Raw genomic sequence first — 25,057 nt, 5'->3', positions numbered from 1 at the left:
TGGAATCAAAGAATCCAGTTTCAAATTTTGCCCCTGACACACTTATAGAGCAATTAGAATATGTATTTAAGATCTCTAAAAGGAATCATGTGGCATTTATTACAAATCATTTTAGCTGTGTTTCTAGGAGTATTTGAAGGTCTCTATGAGAGATTCATAACTTGAGTCCACAAAGCTTCTCCCAGGGTATCCTTTGGTAGATTTCAGGGGGTCCATGAATTTGTTTTTAAAAATATTTTAAGAACTATAGTATAATAGAATTAGTTTTCTTTGTAATCCTATGCATTCTGTTTTACATATTTATAAACATTATTCTGAGAAGCAATCCCAAGGCTTCTCCAGATTGCCAGAAAAGAGTTAAGAACCCCTAGTTATATAACACTGAAAATTGGCCACCATCCGGAGAAGTAAGAAATAAGAGTTTTGATTGAATGAGAAGTTGAAGGCACTAATTATAGTTTGGATAATGATTGCTAAGATGCTGTGTGATAGTCCCCTAACATTTGATAGCTGGGAAGCACCAGGATACAGTGATTACAAGCAATGAATAAATAGGCAGGTGAGTGCATACCAATAGAAGTAATGGATTATTTACAAAATGAGCCTTAATGAAAATACATAAAATTTGACTATCAAGGAAATTTTTTAAAAAATAAAACAGATCAGCTAGAGGATATATTTAGTATCTTCAGGGTAGTAGTGAAGTATTTGTTGCTAGGGAAATTTAAAATTAGAAAGGAATAGATTTCATTTTTTATGGACCAGACTAAAAGAACTCATTTGTTTTGTCTTTGTCACAACCTTTTTTTTCTACTTCTCAGATCTCATTCAACATCTAAGCTTTATTCACACCATAGACTAGGGATGGAGAGCTATTTGACTTTAATTCTATATTTATATTTCTTCCCCAGGCTCAGATGACTTAGTATTAAACAATTAATAGGCTTTTTAGGGTTTGGGACTTTATGAGGATATAACTATTATCAGACTGGATCATTTATATAACTAATATGCTGTTTTACTCTCTCAAACTTAATTGAAAAACATTATTTTAAATATGATGGATTCTTAATGTTAATTGGAACATTCAGTTTATAGAAAAAAATTCAATGTCTTTCCATAAATTAATGTAAAGGCAGTATTAAATTAGAGGCACCATAATTGTGTGACTCTGAGTAAGTTACTTAACCCCATTTGCCTCATCTGAAAAATGAGCTGGAAAAGGGAATGGCAAGTTACTCCAGTATCTGTCAAGAATATGCCAACTGAGGTCATGAAGAGTTGCATAACTGAAATGACTTAACAATGACAACAAACAGTGGCTTAAGACCATTTTCTTTATGAAAGTCTGAACACTCTTGTTTCCTGTTCCTCTGTCTTTTTTCACCTACTCTCACATACTCATATTTTTTTTCTTCTTTATTTCCCATTGTCTTGACACAGTGTCATAATAATTGGATACAGGCCAATTAAAAATTGTGAAATTTCCAGAACCTTATATTAATAAGGCTCTTAATCCTTAAATTAATTCTGGTTTTTATCTGATTATTCTTTCTACTGTGACTAACTTGTTCCCTAATATGAACTACAAATTACTCTGGAAGACTTTTCCTAGCCATGTGTCCATTTATATAAATAGAGCTTTCTCACCCCTTGAAGTACTTTGGCAATTTTATACATAGTGATATTGGTAAACTAGAGGATAGGAGGCATAAAATGTTTATGTGAATATGGCAGGAAGTCCTCCAACTCTCTTTAAAAAAGAAACAGAGACATATACATAATGAAAAGAGAGGAAAGGAGGGATGGAAAGGGAGAGACAGAGAGAGGCAGAGAGGAAGAATCTGAGAGAGAAAGAGAATCTGTGAGATGTTTTTTCACTTGGGGGGGATTTGTTATAGTAAAAAAAAAGTAAAAAGTCATTATGAAAAAGTAAGATAATGACTTTGTGTATTATGTAGAGATAAATTCACTCTATAAAATATACATTTAAGTCATTTATCATTATATACCCTGCTTTATTTGTATTGGACAGTACATAAGGTACACATCATTTGGCATACAAGTATCAATTGAAATTATAAATTGAACATAATACTTGTAGTCATTTCTAAGAAAAGTTGGTAACAGTTCTTAGGTCTCTAATGTAACCTTTTTTCTCATAATGTTGACTTGGAGAAAATAAGCTCAAATTGACATCATTATGATTTAAAGCACCTTTTATAGAAATATAACATTTGTAAATTAGAGGACTACCTGCTGTACACATAAACATTCAAACATGAACATAATAGATAAAAGAGATTGCCTGTCAATAGTCACCCCCTTATATACACACTTTTTATATAGACACATAATGATATCCTTAAACTTGAGATGAAGTAGCTACTAGCAGTAGTGTGTAAACTGCTCTTTCATGCTACTGTGGTCACCAGGTTGTCAGGAGATTTGTTATTATGGGTATTTTTCTTTATTGTGGAATTTGGCTTTTGTTCAGAGCAAAAACCATTAAAAGTCTTCAATATTTTGGTTTAGGACTCTCTCTGTAAATGAATATTTATCATTACACAGACACTGGGGTAGCCATTAGAGAATTATTGGTGAGGGTTAGGGGAGGCATAGCACATTGATGGAAGAGCTCTGTTAATGCTTCCTATTTGGTAATTAAGATGATTAGAATGCATCAGCTTGATTAATCTTCTCATTTGGCAATTCTCATTGCACAGACTTGGATTTATATTGTGTATAGTTTTTCTTTTAGGTTGCTATTCACTCTTGAGATTTTTCTACTTCTTTGAATGTCAAACATCCTTCACCTCCCACTAAAGATTGTCCCTGGACATTAAGAAACAATGAAAAAGCCAGTACAGACATTTCACAAATGTTCCTGACATATAGGTTAAAACCATTTATGTGGAACAGTTTATAAAAACTTTAGGATGGAAAAAGAATATTATCTGAAGATTAATATCAAAACATCATGAAAAATATTTACAGAAGAATAACAAAATACAAATTATGTACAATAATAACTATAACATTTAAATTACATATCTTTTAAAATTTACTTGACTAATAAAATATATACAATATAAACAGAAATATCTGTCACTTCTCTAGGATATGGAGTTTAACAACAAAAACAAAACACACAGTGAATGGGGTTATTCCAAAGAGATCTCTGCTACATTCTTAATGCCTTGAATAGACAGCATCTGAAAAGAAGATGACAAATTGTTATTTGAGCAAGTAGTAGGTAGTTTTGTTATTTACCCCCCATGAAAACCAAAAACTATTTAAGAAGAAAGATGAATAGAACTGCTTGGCAGATGGGTACATTTCCCACTATAGCGTAGCTTTTGGAATAGCAGTGTGATGACGACAGAGAAAAAAAGATATGGTTTGAATTCTACTTCTGACACTTGCCATATAAACACAGATTCACTTCTGAGCTTCATCTATTTTTAAAAAATCTTATTTTTTGTAATTATTTAGCTTTTTGTTTTCAAAATATATGCATAGTTTTCAACATAAAACTTTATAAAACTTTGTGTTCTAAATTTTTCTCCCTCCCTTCCCCCAACCACCTCTCCTATTCAGCAAGTAATCCAATATATGTTAAACATGTACAATTCATTTATACATATTTCCACAATTATCATGCTGCACAAGAAAAATCAGATCATAGAAGCAAAAATAAGAAAAAGCAAGCAAAAAACAATAAAAGGTGAAAATACTATGTTGTGATCCACATTCAGTCCCCACAGTACTCTTTCATCATAAGTCTATTGAAATTGGCCTGAATCACCTCATTGTTGAAAAGAGCCACGTCCATCAGAATTGATCATTGCATAATTTTGTTGTTGTCCCTGTTTTCCTGTATCTTATGTTATTATGTTAACTTTTCAATGCTGGACAATCTTCTAAAATTATAAACCACAGAGAAAATACCAATCTGTATTGGTAGAGTGAATTTCCTCACCTGAGTATTTCCTGTATCAATTAAATCACAAGCCTACTCCTTATTTCCATCCCAATTTCTACTAAGTGCACAAAGATAACATCATGGAAATGCATAGTTGGAAAAAGAGATATATTACTCATTTAGAAAGAATGAAGGATATCAGATGGGAATCTTTTTGCAACCCACAACAGTTTAAAAGACCTAGATCAGACTTAACTTGGTATCCATGGATAGATTTTCCAGGGTCCATAAACTTGAATAAGAAAAAAAAATACATTGATACTTTCACTAATCTCTTACTGAAATGTAACATTTCCTTTAATCATTTAAAATGTAATTCTAAGAAGAATATATGGACTTCGCCAGGTTAGAAGGGGATACATGTCACAAAAAAAGGTTAAAGATTCACTGACCTAGGAAGAGAAGAACTTATACAAAAATTACAGGGGATGAAAATATGAGATTAAATTCTGACTAGTGGAGTTTATGGATGAGATTAATGAATGAGATGGGTGAGATCAATGTGGTATAGAATCCATAGATCATGAGATAGACACTAGGATAAGACTCCTTGAAATGGAAGCTATGAAAAATCCTTGAAATTAAGACTCCACCTCTATGATACTCTGGATTCACATTTTCATAGATTGGAAATAAAGGGTTTTCTTGTTCACTACGAAGTTTCCTGGCTCTCAAGACGTCTCTTACACACTGATGTAGATATACATATTGGCACTGTAAAAGAAAAAACAAGGAAACATGTCAAAAAGGAGGCCAAACTTGGAGAAACAGATAAAATTCTCAGAAAACACTGACAGACTTTTTTTTGTGATTGGCACATCAGATCATTAATTTGTCCAAAATCCCTGTGGTTCTTGATACCATTGATTTTGAAATAAGCAACTTTCATTTAGAATTTCAGTTAGGTTTCACCTCAAGGTAATGGCAAAAGGAATAAAGAGCTAAGTCTGCAGTTAGGAAGATCTGAGTTCAAATCAGACTTCAAATACTTCACTAGGTGTATGACATATCTAGGTAAGTCACTTTAACATCTGCCTCATATGTAAAGTAGTGTTAATAAAGTAATGGTAAGTTTTGGTTTTTTTTTAAAGCCTTAAAGTGGTATATAAAGGCTACTATTATTATTATTTTGGAGGCAATTGTGGTTGTCACTTGTTTAGGATCATATAGCTAGTAAGTGTCTAAAGATGGATTTGAACTCAAATTTTCCTGTCTTGATAGTCATTATACCACCTACTTGCCCTTTACCTGCTTCTACTATCACCATCATCAAAGTGGAATGTAAAGCACAGAATTCCAGTCCTACTTCTTGGGTTCTCATGAGTGATTACCATTCCAGAACATTTTGTCTCTACAGAGTTCCCCTTTCCTTAGGGAGGATTGAACTGTCTCTATGTCTTGAAAAGCTCGATTAAAGGATTAAAAGATATGACTGCTCAAAAGTAAATTGGAAATGAGAGAAAGAAAAAAAAAGAAATGAAATCTAAGCATAAGAATCAGATTGAGAGGAGGGTTGTCATTTCAACACTCCAACGATTTTCACAGACAATAGATACTTGTTACTTTAAGACAACAGACTATAAGTGACTTAGGTCAATAAACTTAGAAAACTACAAATTATCATTACCTATGACATATTGTATTTTTATCTATTTTGTTAAACATTTCCTAATTATACTTGAATCTGATTTGGGCTGTAGGAGTTTTTGTAGAACAGCTAGGTGGCACAGTGGATAGGAAGACTCATTTTTCTGAGTTCAATTCTGGCCTCTGATAGCTTATTAGTTGAGCAAACCCAGTAAAAAAAAAAAAAAAAAAAAAAAAAAAAAAAAAAAAAAAAAGGTAACCTGGGCACCTGCAAAATGAGGTGGAGAAAGAAAAAGAAATGGCAAAGCACTTTATACTTTACCAAGAAAATCCTAACTGGGGTCACAAAGAGTTGGATAGGACTGAACAATAATCAGAGTTGTTGTGGGCTGCATTTGACATCTCTTCTCTAGGCGAACCTAAACAATATCTGATTGTCTAAGGGTTGAAACATATAAGAGTGGAACTCCCTTTGATGTAGCTTTTTGTAAATGGAACTATTGGCAATAGAAATACCTTGTCTACCTTAGTACCTTATCATCTTTTTTCTATATTACCTCCCTAAATGATCATGTCACCTCTCCTCAGTTTAATAAACTTCCCTATGCAAATTATTCTCAGATTTATCTATCTAGCCCTATTCTCTTTCCTGAGTTGTAGTCTTGAGATACTGCTTACGTATCTTGAAAATGGATGCCCTGCAGATGTTTCAAACTCACCATGTTCAAAACAGAACTCAAACCCTATTCTCTTCTAAATTTTCTTTCTCTTATTAAGAAAGCCACTATCTAGATAATTAGGTTTGATACTTTGGTGTCATCTTCAATTCATTATTTCTCATACCTCATATCCAATGTGTTGCCAAATCTTATTGATTCTGCCTTTATCTATCTCTCTTGTACACACTCTTCTCTTTTCTAAAATTGACAGCAGTTTAATTCAAGCCTCCACTGCCACCCCACTCCTGGACCATTTTTTCTAGCCTGCTGGTTTGGTATCCCTGACTCAGGCCCTTCCCAACTCCCTTCCCTACCCCCTCTTTTTCCTCTCAACTATCAAATTAATCTTCTTACGATATAGATCTGACCATTTCAGTAAACTCCAGTGCCTTCTTATTACTTCCAGGATAAATATGAAATCCTCTGTTTGGTTTTTAAAGCTCTTTATACCCAGCTATTTCCTATCTTGCTAATCTTATACTTCACTGGCCTCCACATACTCTATATGATTAAGCAACACTGGCCTCCTATATCTCCCAACTCTGCACCTTTTCATTAGCTGTCTCCTATATCCAGAATGCTTTCACTACTCACTTCCATTTCCATCACTTGCCTTCCTTGGTTTCATGCCAGACTTACCCTATATTCTATCTCCTACAAGAGATCTCTTTCACTCTCCCCAATAACTACAACCTTCTCTATTGGATCATCTCCCATTATGAGCTTTATAGATTTAGAACTGGAAAGGACCTCTGAGATTATATATATATATATATATATATATATAAAGATATATATATATGTATATATATACATATATATATATATTTTTTTTAATGAGAAAACTGAGGTTTTTGAAAGTATAGCACTATTCTCATCACTGTATTTATGTTGTTGTCTTCATTATTATGTGAGCTCTTTGAAGAGAGAAACTAAACTTTTTTTCCTACTTCTAGCCTTAACACTTAGTTAGCATAGTTCCTGGCACAGAGAAGGGCTTAATAACTGTTATTGCTATTATTGTTAATTACTATGGTTTTAGAAACTAGAATGCAGGGAAAAGGCAGTACATCTTAGTGGAAGGAAAAGCCTAAGTCAAGTACTAGTTCACTACCTATCTGTTTTATCTACAAAATCAGGAGACTAGCCTAGATAATCTCAGAAGTGCTGCCAGTTCTCTAATCATTGATATATAGAGAAAAGTATGCATGAAATGCATTCATAGAGTTATAGATTTAGAACTGGAAAGGACCACCAAGATTATAATTTTTTTTTAATGAGAAAATTAAGTCCTTTGATTCCAAGTGTAGCACTATTCTCAACTTTAAAGTATTTCTGGTACTATAATGTTGATGGGTGTTGAAAAATTGTTTTTGACTCATATAGTATGGAAAACCCACTGGAATTATGAGAAGCTGTGAAATATCCTTCCAGGATACACTCGGTTCTATGGGATAGTTTTAGACCTGGTTCCTGCCTGGAAGTTAGTTTTCTTAGTCCTTTTATAGATCAGACCTCAGGATGTTTTTTTTAACAAATCATTCTCAAAGTCATAGTTATTAATTTTAATTATAACACTTCCTCTTCCAAATCACTTTTCTCCTGTGATTCGTGCTTCACTTTCCACTCTGCCTAGAAATTAAAGGGAATTTCACAGAGAACAATTTCTAGCATATGACAGTCTCCTGTTGCTAATCTGAGAAACACTTCCCCACCCAATTCCCCCTACCCCCAACCCTGAAGCTACAAAATGACTTTTTTATTATTATTATTAAAGCAGAATTTTAAATTCTGCATAGGAAATTGAGTTACTCTGGAACTACCAAAGTCACCTGTAAATGAGGCTAGTGACTCTGTAGCCCATCAATATATATCTTTCATAAAGGAGGAATCAATAGGAATATGGGAAACTAAGTAACATAGTGAAAAGAGTTCCAGATCCAGAGTCAAGAAGACTCATCTTCTTGAATTCAAATCTGGCTTCAGACACTTATTAGCTATGTTTTCTTGGACAAATCACTTAATCCTGTTTACCTCAGTTTCCTTATCAATAAAATGAGAGAGAGAAAAGAAAATGGCAAACTACTCCAGTATCTCTGCCAAGAAAACTTCAAATGGGGTCACAAAAAGTTAGGTATGAAAAAAAAATGACTAAACAATTACAAGTAGAAATATACACAAGGTGCTTTGTATTAAATACAAACTCTTCTTTTCTCCTGAGTATGTACTTTGGGAAAGGATACTGACTGAAATGTTTTATAGGATAAATATTCTTTCTCATGTATTCTTAATTGAAAAAAACCTGAATAACTAGAGTTGAAATATATCTCATTGAAATGCCTTTCTTGCCCTGTCTAATTAAGCTTTTGATGTTAGCTAAAACATCAAACACTGAGTGTTAGTGTCTGGGGCAATTAGATGATATAGTGAATATTGTACTGGACTTGGAACCAGGTGAACATGGGTTTAAATTCATCCTCAGATACTTACTAGTTGTGTGACTCTGGGCAAATTATTTGATTTTAACTGTAAAATGAGGATCATATTAGCATGTATTAGCATACATGTTCTATCAGTGAGAAAATATTTATACAACACTTAGCATAGTGTCTAGTACAGATGAAAAATATTAAGTTCCTCTTTTTTCAACATATGATGTTAAGTGACTTGTCTAAGGTCACACAAGCTAACAAGTGTTAAGTGTCTGAGACCCAGGTCATTTTGACTCTAGGCCCAGTGCTCCATCCACCACACCAACCAGCTGCCCCATCTCTCTTCTTTTTCTAAAGAGATATTTGACTTGAATACTAAAATATTAAAAAAATATTAAGTTATAAAAATTATTTTAACAAGTTATTAAAACATATTAAGTTCCTCTTTTTTCAACATCATATAGGGGAAGTCAACATAGACAAGAACAGAGATAAAAAGTTCTTAAGAATGAAATTCTCTGGACACAATTCCAGTAAGGAGAAAAAAGGAGGAGGAGATTCTAAAGAGATTATGATTGGATAAGGAATTCATCAAACAGCTTAGTATTAAAAAAAAAAAAAAAGATATGGATCAAAGATAGAAAAACAAGGGCAGGCAACAGAAAGTGAATTCAGAAGCATGAAATGAGATTATTAGAATAGTATGGAGAATGCTAAAACCTGAAATAAGTTGAAGATAGACAGGAATAAAACTAAACTATAGCAAAAAGAGTTTTACTTGTGTTAACAGGACCAAAAAAGGGACTAGGTCATTCTTTGAGACAATGACAGATGATAGAGAGAAATCTGAAGTCAGAGCTATTCAACTTTTATTTTGTGTCTGTGATTTATTTTTTCCTACCAAGAAACATGATTTTTGAACTGGAAAAAAAAAAACAAAGCAAAAATGGTTAATAGGGAGTTGAAAACCAAGATAAGTAGAGAAAAGGTGAGGGAACAACTACTTGCCCTTGACTGGGACTGAGTATTGGACTAGATTTAAGATCTTCCATCAAATCTGGTCTCCAGTATTTACTAGATATGAGAGTTTAAGTAACTTGACCTAAACTCCATTTATCTTAGTTTCCTTATTTGTGAAATAGGGATAATAATAGCACCTATCTCCCAGGGTCATGAGGATAAAATGAGATAATATTTCTAAAATATACACATAGTAGGTATTATATAAATGTTAGCTATTATTATTATCATTGTTCTTCCTGGCAAGATTATGGCAGTAGCTTGTGCTGTCTCTTGTTTAGCTTACATGCTTATGTTTAGTTTTTCCACAGGAAATAAATATTTGCCTCACCTTTGATTTATATTACAATGTAATGTAATATGCTTTACTCTTTCCACCCTTTTGAGGAGAAAAGACATGAACCCAATATAAGAAAATCTTTAAGTTCCCCAGAGCTGAACCTCATCTGGGATCCATGTCTGGGTCCAAAAGAGAGAGAACCTTTAGTGAAGAAGGGACTGAGAAGGAGTGCTCTATTTCCTGGGCCCTGCAGAGTTATCAGTGTTCATACATATTAAATGGGTGGATAATGCATTCCAATCTCTCCTGCACAAAGCATGGATTAAGGACAATCCATTTTCCTGCTTTCTATCAAATAACATACACAGGCAGCTAGAAGGACAAGAGTTATACAAAATCCAACAGAACTGAACCTGAAAAAGAACAATTCCCCCAAACAATTTAAGTGCAGTTCGCTCTTTTTCTTATTGGTACTTTTTCTTCCTAATCTGTTGAAACAGTCAAGCTTTCTGTACAGTTTAGACTCCAACTTTTACCTCTGTCTGAACCATGTGAACCCTATGAAGCCTGAGATCATGCACTGATCCATAAATGTCCACAGAGTCCTTGGAGTCTAACTGTTGCAGGATGCGGTCCAGGGCAATGAAGGTTCCTGTCCTCCCCACACCAGCACTGGAAAAAATGGAGAATAAATATGGACCATGAAATATACATTTAAAAAATCTCTGCCTTTATTTTAAATGTAATTTTTATTTTATTTTTTTGTTAATAAGCATTTATTCTTTGGACTAGCTGCCTACCTTCTCCCCTCTCCACTTAAAAAAAAGAAAAAAAAAAAAAGAACAAAATTATACTAACAAATAAGCATAGCCAAACAAACAATACATTAACTAAGTCTCATTTTGCACCTTGAGTTCATCTGTTAGGAAGTATTATCTTTCATCACATATAGATAACATATAGACATTTGTTGTAGTATTTTTGCCCTTCTTACTATTTCAAAGAGAAGTTTTGTATTTCTTGTGTAAGTTGTTTATAGAATTGTAAAGAACGTTTACCAGGGGACACTACTTGTTGCTTAGTCCAGCAATAATCATCCAACAACAAACATATTCTTCAGAAGTCGAAATGCTCTTTACTAACTCATAGGATCATAGATTTAGAGATGGAAAGGGCCTTTGAGGTCACCCAGTCCAATAAGTTTCATTTTACAAATAAGGAAACAGGAACATACAGATGAAGTGGCTTGTATGACAAAGTCATACAAGTAATAAATGAAAATGAGAGGATGTGAGCCCAAGTCTTCTGATAAATAGCTGGAAAAGGAGTTCAAAGACCACCTAAATCAAAAATTTCACTTTTTGAATGAAACTGAGGCCCAGAGTTATCAAGTGTCTCACTTAAGATCAAAGAGAAGTGCTAGAGAAGGTGGGATTTTGGTCTGTTTGATAAAAATCTAAGCGTCTTTAACATTTATATTTAAGTTTTTAGAAGATAACAATGTGTGTGCCTCCATTAATCACTCTTAGCAAGAAATACCAGTGTTCTCCAGAGCATTAATTAGTCAAACTAATTAATTAATGAAGAATTAGTTCTTCAAATAGACTGAATTGACTTAGGGGTTTCTCCTTATCTCTATTGCAAACCCTTCTCCAAAGAGGTATCAAAGTGATTTTTCCCATATACAAACCTGACTATATCATTCTTATTGAATAAACTTCAGTGACACTATATTACTGAAATAATTTTCCCAACACAAACATGTGACCCTGATATAACACTGCTGAATGAACTGCAATGTCTCTCTATCATCAAGAGGTTTACCTTAAACAATATCCCCTAACTCAACAAAAAACTTTTTTTTTTGGCATTTGAAATCCTTTACAACCTGATCTTCATCTACTGTTCTAAGCCTCTTTATGCATTATTCCTCTCCCTTCACTTTTATGGTCCAGCCATACCAGACTTCCTGGGCTTTGCCATGCCTTTGTATACAAAGGCCTATAGGCTATCTCCCATACCTAGAGTACATTCTCTCTTCCCCACCATTTTGTAGAATCCTTGGCTTCTTTCAAGGCTCAGCTCTGTGAGGGCAAGGATATTTCCATTCTTATATGCTCAAGAACCTAGCACCATGCCTGAATATAGAAGAGATATTATGTAAAGGAGTGTTATTTAAGTATTATTCTGATCTTGGTAACTAGCAATCTGAGGCAAAGAAACAGAAAAGCACTATTCTCAGATTTGGGAATTTGCTCTGAGAGAAAACTGATAAAATGGCTATACATCTCATTATGGCTAAAAACAAACAAAAGTCAAAAATAAAACCGTGCCTGAAAATTTTTTACCTGTGCACAAAAATTTGCCTGTGTACCATCATATTTATTTGGAGTCAGAGAGTTCTACACTTAGCTCTTTTATCTGGGTGATTTGGGGTAATCAACTTTTCTTTGCTTCAATTTTCTTATCTATAAAATTATGGAGTTTAACTAAATGGCTTCTAGTGTCCTTTACAAGTCTAAATGCTATGATCTTATGATAAGTTAGGGAAAATCTCATGGATGAAATGATATAGACTTTACATGTTTTAAAAAAAAAACAGTAGGATTTGTATTCTTAAAGCAGAGAGGAGATATTACCAACAGTGCAGGGAGATTAGATGATGCATTCATAGGATGATAAGGAGACCAACCTGACATGATGTGTTGAGGAATATTTAGAAATAAACTTGAAATACAAAGTTAAACGTTAGGGTCTCTATATAGAGGACTAGGAAAACTAGGCAAAGTATTTAGAATTACTATGTTAGTGTAAGGTACATGAACTGTTTTGCAGCCGTTTTCATCACTAAGTTACTTTTATATGAAAAGGGCCTTAAAGAGACATTGTTCTAAGACATGGTTCCATTATAGGTACATGTCACTAAGGGCCCTTTAATATGGAGCAGTTTAGTGGTGAAAAGGGTAAGAAAATGGGCAATATGCTTTATAATAGGTGAGAGGGAGAAGGATAGACAGAAACTAAAAATTCCCCTTAAAAGCTTAAGCAAGAATCTTCTCTAAATAAATGCTAATTTAGTTGCCTAGCCTGGCAGTTGAGCTTCTATCTATTAGATTTCCCTTTGTTTATGTCTTGATTTGAGCTCCTGAACATGTCCCTAGAATGGTTGTCTTAGCTTAGAATTTAATGTTTATGCCTACCTGCAGTGCACAATGGTGGGCCCCGTCCCCGGTGTTCTGTTAATATAATCCCTGACTGTCCTTACAAATTGGATCAGTGATTGAGTGGTCTCTGGAACTCCATGATCTGGCCAGACTGTATAGTGAAAGTGACGGATGAGTCTATTTGAATCAAGCTGTTCCTCCTGTCAGAGGAAAAGAGAAGAACAAGAATAAACCAATGCAGACATTAGAATATCACAATCACATTCAAGCAGGAAACAGTACATGTGATTAGCAGGATTGCAATTATAGGTGTTCATTGGAGAGTAATCAGCAAGGAGCAAGATTAACTAGCCCCATTCATTTTCAAAGGCTTAGTTGTTTAAAGTAAAGAAATGAATAAAAGTCAGATCTAGGAAGCCCACCAACATACACTGCATATTTTAAATTCTCTGATTGTCCATTCTGACAGCACAGATTCTGATAGCATCTGCACGATGAGATCTCCATAATAAAGAGAATCTTGATCTGCTGGCCAATAATGATCACATTTTACCTGAAACAAATGAAAAAGGAGCAAAATAAGCACTGGAATAAGCATCACTGGTGAATCTTCCCTTTGGACTCTCAAAGTGAGTTAGGTTTCTGGTACCATTTACTAGAGTAATCAAGTTGTTAGCTATTCGATTAATCCCTCAATACAAACCTTTTCATGTCTAACCCTCAAGTTGTAGCTATACAGATGAAGTAATGGGGGAAAATAAGCAGAATTTCCAGATGACTTGGAAATGACTGGAGTGACCTCTCCTCACTCTAGATACATACAACACAGATATCCTTTTGTTTCTGTTATCTTCTATTTCGAGGGCAATGTAATGTGACTAAGGCTTTCTGATTATTGTTTAATTCATTTCATTCTTAGAAGTCCTAGAAGTGATTGGCCTTTTAGAAATTGTGTTTGAAAGATGGAGTTAGAAGAAAACCAAATTTTTTTTGGCTTTGTTAAATACTTTCTATTTCTCTCTCCTTGGTTGATAACTTTTCTTTTAACAGATCAAAATCTAATTCTGATCAGACTGGTAAATCAAATCAATTTATATGTACAAAGAGAAGCAGAGATTTTGAGGTATCTGAATTAAAAAGAGAAAATCAAAATAACAGCCACCACAACAACACAAAAACAATAACAACCAAAAAAATCCTCTTCTGACCCCACAAAGGCAGATAAGTGATTCACCCAAAAGTTGTATGCTCATTTAAAAACATCAACTTTCCACTTTATATCTGGGGACATATATGAAAAGAGAGAAAGTACTAATAGATTAAGGACCCTTCTTTCCTTTATCTTTTGTAACAATGGACCCAGAGGCTATGGCTGAGTCTATCTGCCATAAACTGAAGGGGAGAATTTCTATTTTACTTTGTATTCTCAAGGCTTAACTCAACTATACTATTGGGATTTTCCATTAAAAAATTCTTTAAGGATGCCCCATAACAATTTCTTTTTATTAATTTAGTTTTTTATTAAAACTTTTTATTTACAAAACATATGCATGGGTAATTTGTCAACACTGACCCTTACAAAACCTCTTGTTCCAAATTTTCCCCTCCTCCCCCAACCCCTCCCCTCGATGGCAGGTAATCCAATAAATTAAACCCCATAACAATTTCTATACACTTCTTTCCCCCTCTAACTTTTGACAATGTTCCTTGAGGTCAGGAACATTTCTTTTTATTCCCAGCACTAGGTGTTTAATAAATACTTATTAATATGATTGCTGAATTTTATGCAAATGAGAGAACAAACCTTTTCCAAGACGAGTCAAGGAGATTTTTTTCTTTACTTACCCGACCCTTCTCAACACACTGAGTCACCATTACAATATTGTGAACATTTTGTTCCCATGACATTTTCCAAAAATCATCTTTGGTGCCAGGAAGGGGCCCTTGAGTAGCAATGTATTCTCTTCTAAAGTTGTTGCCCTGCAAGGAATTTATAGCCTGTGAGGTCAGAAACAATAGATTTCTAAGAATTAAAGAGAGCCAGACTGTATGTAGATTGGATAATATGTTTATATCCTCTGAAAAAGAAGGCACTAAAAAAATTCCTCAAGGTCCCATAAATATGTGTAAAAGGAAGGAAACAGATCAAAAACGTTTAAGGATTGATGGAAGACAAGTTCCCCCCAAATCAATAAGCATTTATGAAATTTTGTAGGCACCAGGATTACAAAGAAGCAAGGATACGTTTAGGACAAAAAAGGAAGTGGAAAATTGAGGCAACCATCCAGAAAACATAATCAGGGATCTCAGAACTTATCTTATCCAACTTTATAATTTTATTTTTGAGGAAATTGATACCTAGTCTGAGGTTTTGATGTGCTCAGGATCATGTATCTAGATAGCTCAAAAACAGCACTATGAACTCTAGGCCTTGTGTGTGTGGGTATGTGTATGTGTGTGTGTGTGTGTGTGTGTGTGTGCCCAGAAAGGGGATTTAGCACTGATTATTAAATCATTCATTTTATGGCAGTCAGGCAACTATTAATCAATAAGACATAGTCTTTAAAGAAAAGTAAAACAGAGAGTTCATAGACCATTAAATGAGAACACTAAGCATGTCCAGGGGAAAGCACTCTTAGTAAGGCTGTCCATCAAAGCTTTATCTTTGGGCAGAGCGACTTCAGGATATAGACTCTATTACTTACTGGTATATAGCTGGCATTGATATAATCCGAGCAAGGATCATCATCAACATTAGAAAGCTTCACTCTTGTTGTATCATCTAGAAAGCAGGTTATTGAAAGAGTCAGGCAGTCAATAAGCACTTAGTAAATGCTAACAATATGCCAGGCATTGTGCTCAGCTCTGAGGATCTAAAGAAAAGCAAAGACAATCCCTGCCTTCAAGAAACTTATATTCTAGTAGGGGGAAAAACACAAAAATATCTATGTACATACAAGATATATTTCAAAACATGAAGAAGGTCATCTCTAATTTATTTTTCTCTGTGAACAAAGATACCATCTCAGACCCACAGTGTCGTGTCTTGTTAAACAAAAATACAGCCTGTTTGATTATTTGGGGCTGAATTCATACTGCTGGGCATGGGAAGCCAGAATCAAAGTGAATATGTCTCAAGTATAGGAAAACCAGAGGTTGTTTAAATTTTTGTGTCATGGATTTCTTTGGAATTTTGATGAAGTCTGTCTCAAGATATTTTTAAATGTTTTAAAATAACCATAGTTATCAAAATATTTTTAAAAGCATTCAGAGACAGATAAACCTTTAATAGAAATTTATTTTTTAATCTGGGGGTGACTTTCCTGTTCTTGGACAGGGCATGTACATTTTAAAATAGTGAGTGAAGGCTATAATGATAGGCACCTCTCTGCAAAGTTACCCCTTGACAAGTTAGAATGACCCTAGTTCATAAAAGCCTTTATTGCCTTCTGAGCTAAGTAACATTATATTCCATAGCTTTTATTAGGATTCCAAATACTATTAATTGCCCATCATTCTTCATGTTTCTGCCTCCAATGGGAGTGAAATAACCTGAAAGTCAATTAGTTTTAAAAGTCATAGCTCTCCTACACCAAATCTCTGAGAACTGTTGGAATAGAACTATTCCTTTCCTAAACCTCATATGTTTTACAGAAAAGGAGGTGAAAATTAGACTGCAAGAGATATACCTAGAAGTTTTTACATGAACTAACACAAAACTCACAGGGTAGTATATTGTTGTATCGATTTTTCCCTCTGTTCTCTGGCAACAGGGCAGTGTCACATGATTGATTTCGACCCACCTCTTTTAAATCCTGTTATGACAGAATAAAAGTTTCCAAGTAGAAAATTATTAAATGGTATGAATATTAACCACAAAACATCTGAATCATCTAAAGTCAGATGGACAGGGATCTTTTTTGACTATTTAATCAAATGGTCAAATAAGTGATATCAGAAAGGAACATTCTATGTTCTTCCAGGCCTCAGCTGCTTACAATTTGCCTTTTGTAGCAAATCTGCTAAACTACTCGCTTGCAACAAAGTAGCCCTAAGAGCCTCACAGAAGATTCCCAGGTGTGTGGAAGCAGCAAAGCTCTAGCTCCTAGCCCCCAGGCATTCTATGTGAATAACATCCAACTCATTTGTTTGCATTTGTTTTGGTTACTTGTACTCCTACAATCTGCTGATCTCTTCCTGATGCCAAATTGTCAACATACTGTGCCATAATCACAGGATCATAAGAAATAGAATTTAAAGCACAGGGGACCCTTAGAGGTTACCCAGTCCACTTCCTCTCATCTACTCATTTTACAGATGAGGAAACTGAAAGGCTGTGATTTAGACCTGACTCTAAATCCAGTGCTCTCTCCACTGGACCACCTGGCTGCCTAAACATAACAGGCAATCTTTAAGCCTTCAAATCTACTACTCAATATTAATGTTAAACAGAATACAATAGTTTTGTTGAGATATTAAAACTCATTCTATTTTGCAGCCAAAATTAGAATCTGAGCCCAGATGAAAGGTTATAAAGAGATTGTTAAACTACAGCCTTGAAATAGGAGAGCTATTTGACCTTGATTCCTACCTCATATTCTTTGGAGAGAAGATAGTTGGAATCTGCTTGTAACTTCATGAAGTGTGCTTCAAACTGATTAACTTTTATGGGACTGCCATGAAAACAATAACAACAACAAATTGCTATTAAGTCAAGAGACAAAATTTGAATGATCTTTCAAAAGCACATACTTTAATAGATAGCAAGCACTCTTTCTCTCTCCCTCTTCTTTTCCCTCCTCCTCTCTCTCTTGCCTTTCCCCGCCCCTTCCCTTCCCTTCCTCTCTCTGTCCTCTCCCTCTTTCCTTTCCCCCCTTACCTAGAAGTTCTTCGATTTCTGTAAAGAAATAACAAAAACCTTATGAGTGAATTATCAGAAAAAATTATCAACTGAGCTTTTACAAAAAAATCTGTAAAATCTGGAGGAAAATATGATGGATTACCCTTTCTGCCCCAGGTTGAGATGGACGGACAATGGTCTGTCCCTACGGATGCTGAGTCTGGCAGTGGGTCTGTCTTGACCATGGCTGAAACATAAGGGAAGAGACTTTTCATTTTGATTATCATACACAATTTGATTCTATGCAACAAAAATTGATTAAATACCTACTGTATATTTATCAGAACACTAGGTACTTGATCATATATAAAGTTTAGAGATGATCCCTCCTTCTAGCAACTTATAGCATAGTAGGGGGAGGAGACAATGATACAGATTTTCTTTTTTTGCCAGTGGTGGTTGTGGTAATGAGTGGGGAGGTTGGGTAGAGAGAGAGACCTCTGATATAATCAGTGTGGGGAGCTCTAAGTGTAGAATCTCTCCTCAACAAATGCAGAGTAGCAACTGGTTCAGTACCAAGTGACTTGTTCATGCCAGTATTGGTTAAAAGTCCTTGAACTCAGGTCTTTCTCATTCTAAAAAATGCCAACACAGTAATGTTGCCTGAATCAGGGAATGAAGTACCATACTTGAGAAACAGGAAAACTAGTTTAGTTAGACTGTGGAATGAGGAAAATTGTCTTTCGCTATTAGAATGTGAGTTCTTGGAAGTCAGAGACTATGTTTTTGTATCCTTAGCATTAGATGATAGTATAGTATATATCACAGAATGATAGAATAATGAGATTGGAAACGTAGGTTAAAGAAAGATTGGAAAGAGCTTTAAATGCCAAACAGAGGAGTTTATATATTATTCTTGGGGCAATTGGTATCACTGGAATTTGCTGAACATAGAGGTAACTAGATCACTTCAGAAAAATCACTTTGGCAGTTGGATGGAGAATTAATTAGAACAGAAGGAGACTTGAGACAGGGAGGTCAAATAGGTTGTTGTTCAGTTGTGTCCTACTCTCATGGCCCCATTTGGGTTTTTCTTGACAAAGAGGCTGTAATGGTTTGGCATTTCCTTCTCCAGCTCATTTTGCAGATGAAAAAGTTGAGGCAAACAGAATGAAGTGACTTGTACAAAGTCCCACAACTAGTAAATATCTGAGGGCAGATTTAAACTCAGGCAGATAAGTCTTTGTAACTTCAGGTCTGGTACTTCATCACCTAGCTGCCCAAGTAGGAGGCAACTCCAGGAGAGAAGTGATGAGTGACTGAACTAAAGAGGTACCTATACAAGAGGCCATGACAGATGGATAAAGTGGAGAGAGAAATAATAAGTGGTTGTATATGTGAGAATAAAGAGTTAATACTCCAAGATTTCTAATCAAGCTAATTATCAGAAAGGTTTACCTCAAGGGCAATAAGGAAGTTCAGAAGGGGAAAGGGAATAAGCATTTATTAAACATCTAACAAATACTATTTCTTTTGGCTCCATTTTAGAACGGAGAAATGACCAATTGAAGATAGATCAATTGAAAAAGATAGATTGGGGAGGAGGTAGTAGAAGCAAAGCAGAGGTATAGTAAAAATTGAATATACATGTATGTTTGACTTGAGTCTTAGATGTTTGCCAAGATAAAGACTGCTTTGATCTCTTTTACAGATAGAAAGGAAAAAACAAAGACGTATATTCCATTTCCTAAATCAATCTATGCAATAGTGGAGGGTTTCTTTACAAAAGCAATTGATACAGAACAAGGCAGGACAGAAGGAGAGAAGACTGAAAATAAGGAAGATGAGGGGAAGGAGGAGCAGAGAACAAATATTTGTTACTATAGGTCAGACACTGTCCTTTGAGGTTCCCAAGCACTTTATAAATATTATCTCATTTGATTCTCACAACAACCCTAGAAAGTATTGTTATTATCTTCATTTTATAGTTGAGAAAACTGAGATAAACAGAGGTTAAGTGACTTGTCCAGGGTCACAAAGCTAATAAATATCTAAGGCCAGATTTTGATTTAGATCTTGATGACTCCAGATCCAGAATTCTATCCACTGTGCCTCCATACATAAGGAATAAATTATAAAGGAAATATAATAAATCAGAAAGAAATTTCCAATTTAATGGCATTTGTTGTATTCTTGACATTGTAAACACATGGTATTAAATGGTGTTTTCATCTCCCCTTATTCCCAATAATTAAATTACAGATAATGAACCACAAAATAATGAAGATCAATTATGGTCTTAAAACATAATTACAATTCAGTTAAATAACTGAGAATAGAAAATGTCAAGCTCTATGCAAACAATTCCTAGAATTATAGATCATGGAGCTGGAAATGACTTTAAGAAATTGAATCAAATGAGAACTTTTTGTTCCTGACCCCAAAAGCTTATTCCAGACTAAAACAAACTAAGCAATTAAATGCCATTCATCTAATATTTGTAAAAGGTCTATTTGTGCTGAGGTCTGACAATTTAAAGATGAAAAAGTCCTTACCTAATGGAAAGATGAGGCCTATGCCCAAGCAAGCATAAATACAAAACAATATAGGATGAGGATAAAGGAGAGACCAGAAAAATTTTGTAACAAATAAGAGTTGAAAGAAAGAACATTTAGTTAAGGGATGGATCTGAACAGGTTTCTTAGAGATGATGTTACTTGGATTTGGTCTCAAGAAAAATAAATGAGGATGATATATAGTGATTCCATTTTTGCAATCTTGGAGATATGAATAAGAGTTGAGATTTTCAACATTAGAAAGCATAAGGGTGATGAGAAATAAAACTCCATTTTTCTTTTGATCTTTTTCATCCAACAAAAATTAAGGAAGCTTCTACTAATATGTCAATTGTTCTCAACTAGGAAATGAGTGGGACAGAAAGATGAACGAAATCTATATTTTGGGCTTATTCCTTAAGAAATTTATGATCTATCAGAGAGAATATGATAACTTAATAGATAATCAAAATATAAATAGAATATGAAAAATGTGTGAGAAGACTATAAAGTGCTATGAGGTCAGATGAAGCAGTAACTACTTTTAGTTGGGGAATAAGGTTGGGAGTATTCACAATAGATGGCATTTGAGTTGGCAAAGATAATGGATGAAGGGAAGAGAAAAAAGAGGCTGTTTTCAGGCCAAGGATATGCTGTGACCAAGAGATAGATAGATATATACATACATACATATTACATACACACAATGTTCCAAAAATTCTAGTACAGTTTTAAGCTATTAAAACTTAAGATTTCTCTCTGCCTCTCCCTTTCCTTCTCCCTCTCCCTCTCTTTCTCTCTCTCTGTCTCCCCTTTCCTCCCTCCCCTCTTCCTTTCTCTCCATCCCTTTCACTTCTTCATATAACATGAAAATAGTATATATAAACATACCTGTACCTACATATATATATACATTTATTACACATACTTATACTTATGTATATATTCATACATACAAAATATGTATGTATATGTGTGTACACACACACACACACACACACACACACACACACACACACACACACACCCTTCATATCTATTATATAAGTATACACATACACATCCAAAGAGACCAAGATAATGAGGTTGTATTTTATTTGTTCCATTTATTGAGTTTATAAAGAGGGTTTAAGGTAGCTAAAATTAATAATTTTTTTTTTTGTCAAGCAAAAATTCATCTAAAATTGTATTTCAAAATTTGTAAGAGCTTGGAAAGGGGATTCTGTACCTACCTCACTTTCTGTCTACAGATAAATAAGGCAATGACTGCCACCAGCATGCCAATTAAGAACAATCCAGCACTCACTCCTTCAATAACTCCAAACAAAGGCTCTATGAGAATCAAAATGAAACAAAACAAAGCTCAACGTGGGAATTAGTGCAAGGAAAATACTAGGGAACAATTTAATTCTTCTCTCTGGAGGAAATTTTGCACTTGAGACAGAGTGAAAATATATGCACCCATGATTTAAATCTGTGAATATTGGGAAGGTCTATGGTTTCATGGCATAAAGAATTCCCAAAGTGGAATTCCTTCCACCAATATGGATCACAAGCTGTGGTTAAGCAAGATATCCTAGAGATGCTCGTTCCAATTGGAACCATTATGATTCTGGAGAAACTGACGCAAGATAGAGATTAGATAGTTTTTAATATTTTATTTGAAAGGGAGAGATTTACTGGGACCAAATGGATCCATGGTTTGGTCCCAGGACTGAATGATGTAATGCAGAGACCCTCTTCTTGAATCCTGGCTCTGAATCTCCTCCAGCTCTTATCCTTCTCCAGGCCGATCTCACTTTCCAGGCCCACTGTTCTCTCTTTTATTCTCCCAGAGAATGAGCGTGGGATAATGCAAGGGCTTCTGGGAAGAACCACCTCAGCCAATGAGCCTGCTCCTTCCATCAAGTCAACCTGAGTTCTCACCTTGTAATTGTCCAACCTGAATTCTCACCTTGTCACTATCCAGACAACCCGAGTTCTCACTTAGTAATCCTAACAACTATCATCTCCAAGAATCCAGCATCGAATGTTTTTATAGGGTAATGATGACATAATGGACGGAGGTACCAGAGATGAGGAGAAGCTCCTGATATTCTATTGATATTTAAGATATAAGGCCTTTATCCTATCAAATATCCTAATGAGTTAGAGGGAATGGTTATAGCCTGAGGCATGGTAACTGAGGTAGGACAATTAGGGAAACTGGATCAGGACATTATAAGGGAACTGTGGCACAACATCAACAAATGAGTCATTTTGCTTTTGAGGCTGGCTATAGATTTTTAAGTTTAGAAACAATTTGAACTCAGTTTGAACTTTAAGATAAATGACAATATTTGGTATAGTGTACATAGTTTCTCATTTATATAAAGATCTATTTTGATAGATACTATATGAAAGCTTATTCCTCTCCTTCTTCCTATTATCCAATGACTCATTGGGCTAATATAGAGTGGCTCATCATTCAGTTGATCATAGGAATTTTTCACCCATAGCAATTCTCAAAGACCCTTTGACAAAGTTGTAGCGGAATTGGAATCAGTATAGGAGAAAGAAGCAAATACACTGATGAAATTTTTGGTCCTTGACATATTTAAATAAAAGTATATAGTTTAAATAAAATAAAAACAATTGGGTCATAATCTACAAATGAGAAAAACTAATATACAGAAATAAAGATTTTCTAAACTTAGTAAAGTGAGAGACCATTCTTTCCCTATAGTATAAACAAATATTAAGAATGGTTATATGACTAATAATTTGAATAATAGCTTATGAATAATGATTTTCAAAGTAGGTATTTTTGAGCCTTTGGGCTTTTTAAAATAATGTTTGTCTTTTCATTCTTCATAATAATAATTAACATTTCCATATTGCCTTTAGATTTAGTTTGCATACAAAAACATGTCCCCTCAATCACTCTGTTAAGTTGGTAGTGAAAGCAATATTTTCCCAATTCTACAGATAAGGAAACTGAGAGGCTCAAGGTAATAAAGCTAGTGTCAAAACCAAAGTTATTTGTAAACACATGATTTCTACTATCATTTCCTGGGTCACAAGGAAATTTTTTTAGTCAAATAAAAATGTATTTACAAAGCTTCTACTTAACATTAAATTACAACAAACAAGCCCAAATCCTCTTAGCTTCATTTTAATCCCCTTGTAGAATTGAATAGTAAGGTGCATTTGGCATAAATAGCCACTAGAACCTGTAATACTGAGTCATTTTCTAAAAGTTATAAATGGAAGAAAACAGCTTTTAATTTCAGCAAGGGAGAGAACTAGATTAGATACTAAAAGGAACTTCCTGAATTAGTAATGTAACTTATTTCAGAAATAAACCCCTCCTCTGATTTAAAATGAAGGATATCCTAGTTGCTCTGAGGACTGAAATAAAAGACTTCTCTTCTACTGTGTCTAAAGGAGGGTCTAAATGCAAAATGGATAAAGGAATAGAAAAAATGGCTCTGGGTAAAATGAAATATATTATCCCCCCCCCCCTAGAGATTAGGGGAATTATCCTAGATATCCCTAAATTTCCTTTATTAAACCATTCTCAAAGTATCTTTTGTGAATTTATCTGAAGGCTTTTTGAAGTTTTGCTTGTTTCCTACTGATATGGGAAAGCCTGAAACTATCTCTCTCTGACTTTGGGGTAAGCACGAGAAACTCCTCCGACCCTTGGAGAAGCTCTCCCCTAAGAGACCTGCCCTAGGAAATCAAGATAAGTGGTTTCATTCTGTTATCTGAGTGGTCTTAGTTGAGTCCAGGACCACTCTTACTTAGACCAGCTGGAGATCTAGATTTCAATCTACTTCCATTTTTTTTTTTTTTCCAATCTACTTCCATTGAGCTGAAAATTGGCTTCACCACTCCCAGTAAGCTGTCCCATTTTACTGGAAACCTAGGCCTGGGGCAGTAACCTTATTCAATTGAAACTTCAGGTTTAGCTCTCTTTAAAAGAGCAACTTTGGGGCTTATTTCTTGCAGAGGGACAAAAGCAGGAATCATGCCAAGGAACCTCTCTCTCTCTCTCTCTCTCTCTCTCTCTCTCTGGCATAGCTGCCTTCGAGGACCCTCTACCCACTGAGAAGACATTCTCTTTTCAGCACCAATTCCTCTTTATCTTTCTCACCTATTTCCCTAATAGGACCACACCCTTCTTTACCTCTCTGTCCGGATTTCTCTGCTAGGAGATTTCTTTGCTAGGAACTTTAATCTCTCTCTGCCAGGATTCCTCTGCTAGACTTTTACTTTTCTGTGAGACCTTGACACAAAGGAAATCAGTCTTCCTAGCCAACTTCCCAGTGCCAATAAACTTCTTTTACCAGTCTAACTTTTTGGGTTTGTAAATTCTTTTAAGAAGAACCTGAGCCAACAAAAGGGGGTTCCCACAACTCTGCCCTGTGCTGAACCTCATCACTATAACTTACGGAAGTTCTTCCTCTTAAAATATTTCTTCCCATATTTCA

At 34.8% G+C, this 25,057-nt stretch overlaps 1 protein-coding gene and 1 long non-coding RNA gene across 6 annotated transcripts in view; one reads left to right on the top strand and one right to left on the bottom strand.

The window, feature by feature from the left end:
- LOC141544424 (uncharacterized) overlaps window positions 1-25,057 on the top strand; it is an 80,366-nt gene that overhangs the window by 17,669 nt on the left and 37,640 nt on the right. The gene's annotated exons all lie outside the window — the stretch shown is intronic.
- PTPRB (protein tyrosine phosphatase receptor type B) overlaps window positions 1,989-25,057 on the bottom strand; it is a 133,897-nt gene continuing 110,828 nt past the window's right edge. For 4 of the 5 annotated variants that reach the window (XM_074270541.1, XM_074270543.1, XM_074270545.1 and 1 more), the window contains 12 exons: window positions 21,815-21,914; window positions 18,191-18,274; window positions 18,067-18,084; window positions 17,779-17,860; window positions 16,912-17,002; window positions 15,893-15,969; window positions 15,033-15,167; window positions 13,618-13,740; window positions 13,224-13,387; window positions 10,560-10,695; window positions 4,579-4,699; window positions 1,989-3,215 (listed from right to left, as the gene is read on the bottom strand). In XM_074270541.1, the coding sequence (XP_074126642.1) occupies window positions 3,193-3,215; window positions 4,579-4,699; window positions 10,560-10,695; window positions 13,224-13,387; window positions 13,618-13,740; window positions 15,033-15,167; window positions 15,893-15,969; window positions 16,912-17,002; window positions 17,779-17,860; window positions 18,067-18,084; window positions 18,191-18,274; window positions 21,815-21,914 (1,154 nt within the window). In that variant the 3' untranslated portion in view covers window positions 1,989-3,192. The remainder of the gene's footprint in view (window positions 3,216-4,578; window positions 4,700-10,559; window positions 10,696-13,223; window positions 13,388-13,617; window positions 13,741-15,032; window positions 15,168-15,892; window positions 15,970-16,911; window positions 17,003-17,778; window positions 17,861-18,066; window positions 18,085-18,190; window positions 18,275-21,814; window positions 21,915-25,057) is intronic. The other variant, XM_074270542.1, reaches the window with a different exon arrangement.

Source organism: Sminthopsis crassicaudata, chromosome 5 (assembly GCF_048593235.1).
Source record: "Sminthopsis crassicaudata isolate SCR6 chromosome 5, ASM4859323v1, whole genome shotgun sequence".
Classification (NCBI taxonomy): Eukaryota; Metazoa; Chordata; class Mammalia; order Dasyuromorphia; family Dasyuridae; genus Sminthopsis; species Sminthopsis crassicaudata.
The sequence above is the reverse complement of the archived record's forward strand: the minus strand, read 5'-3'. Positions and strand labels throughout refer to the sequence as shown.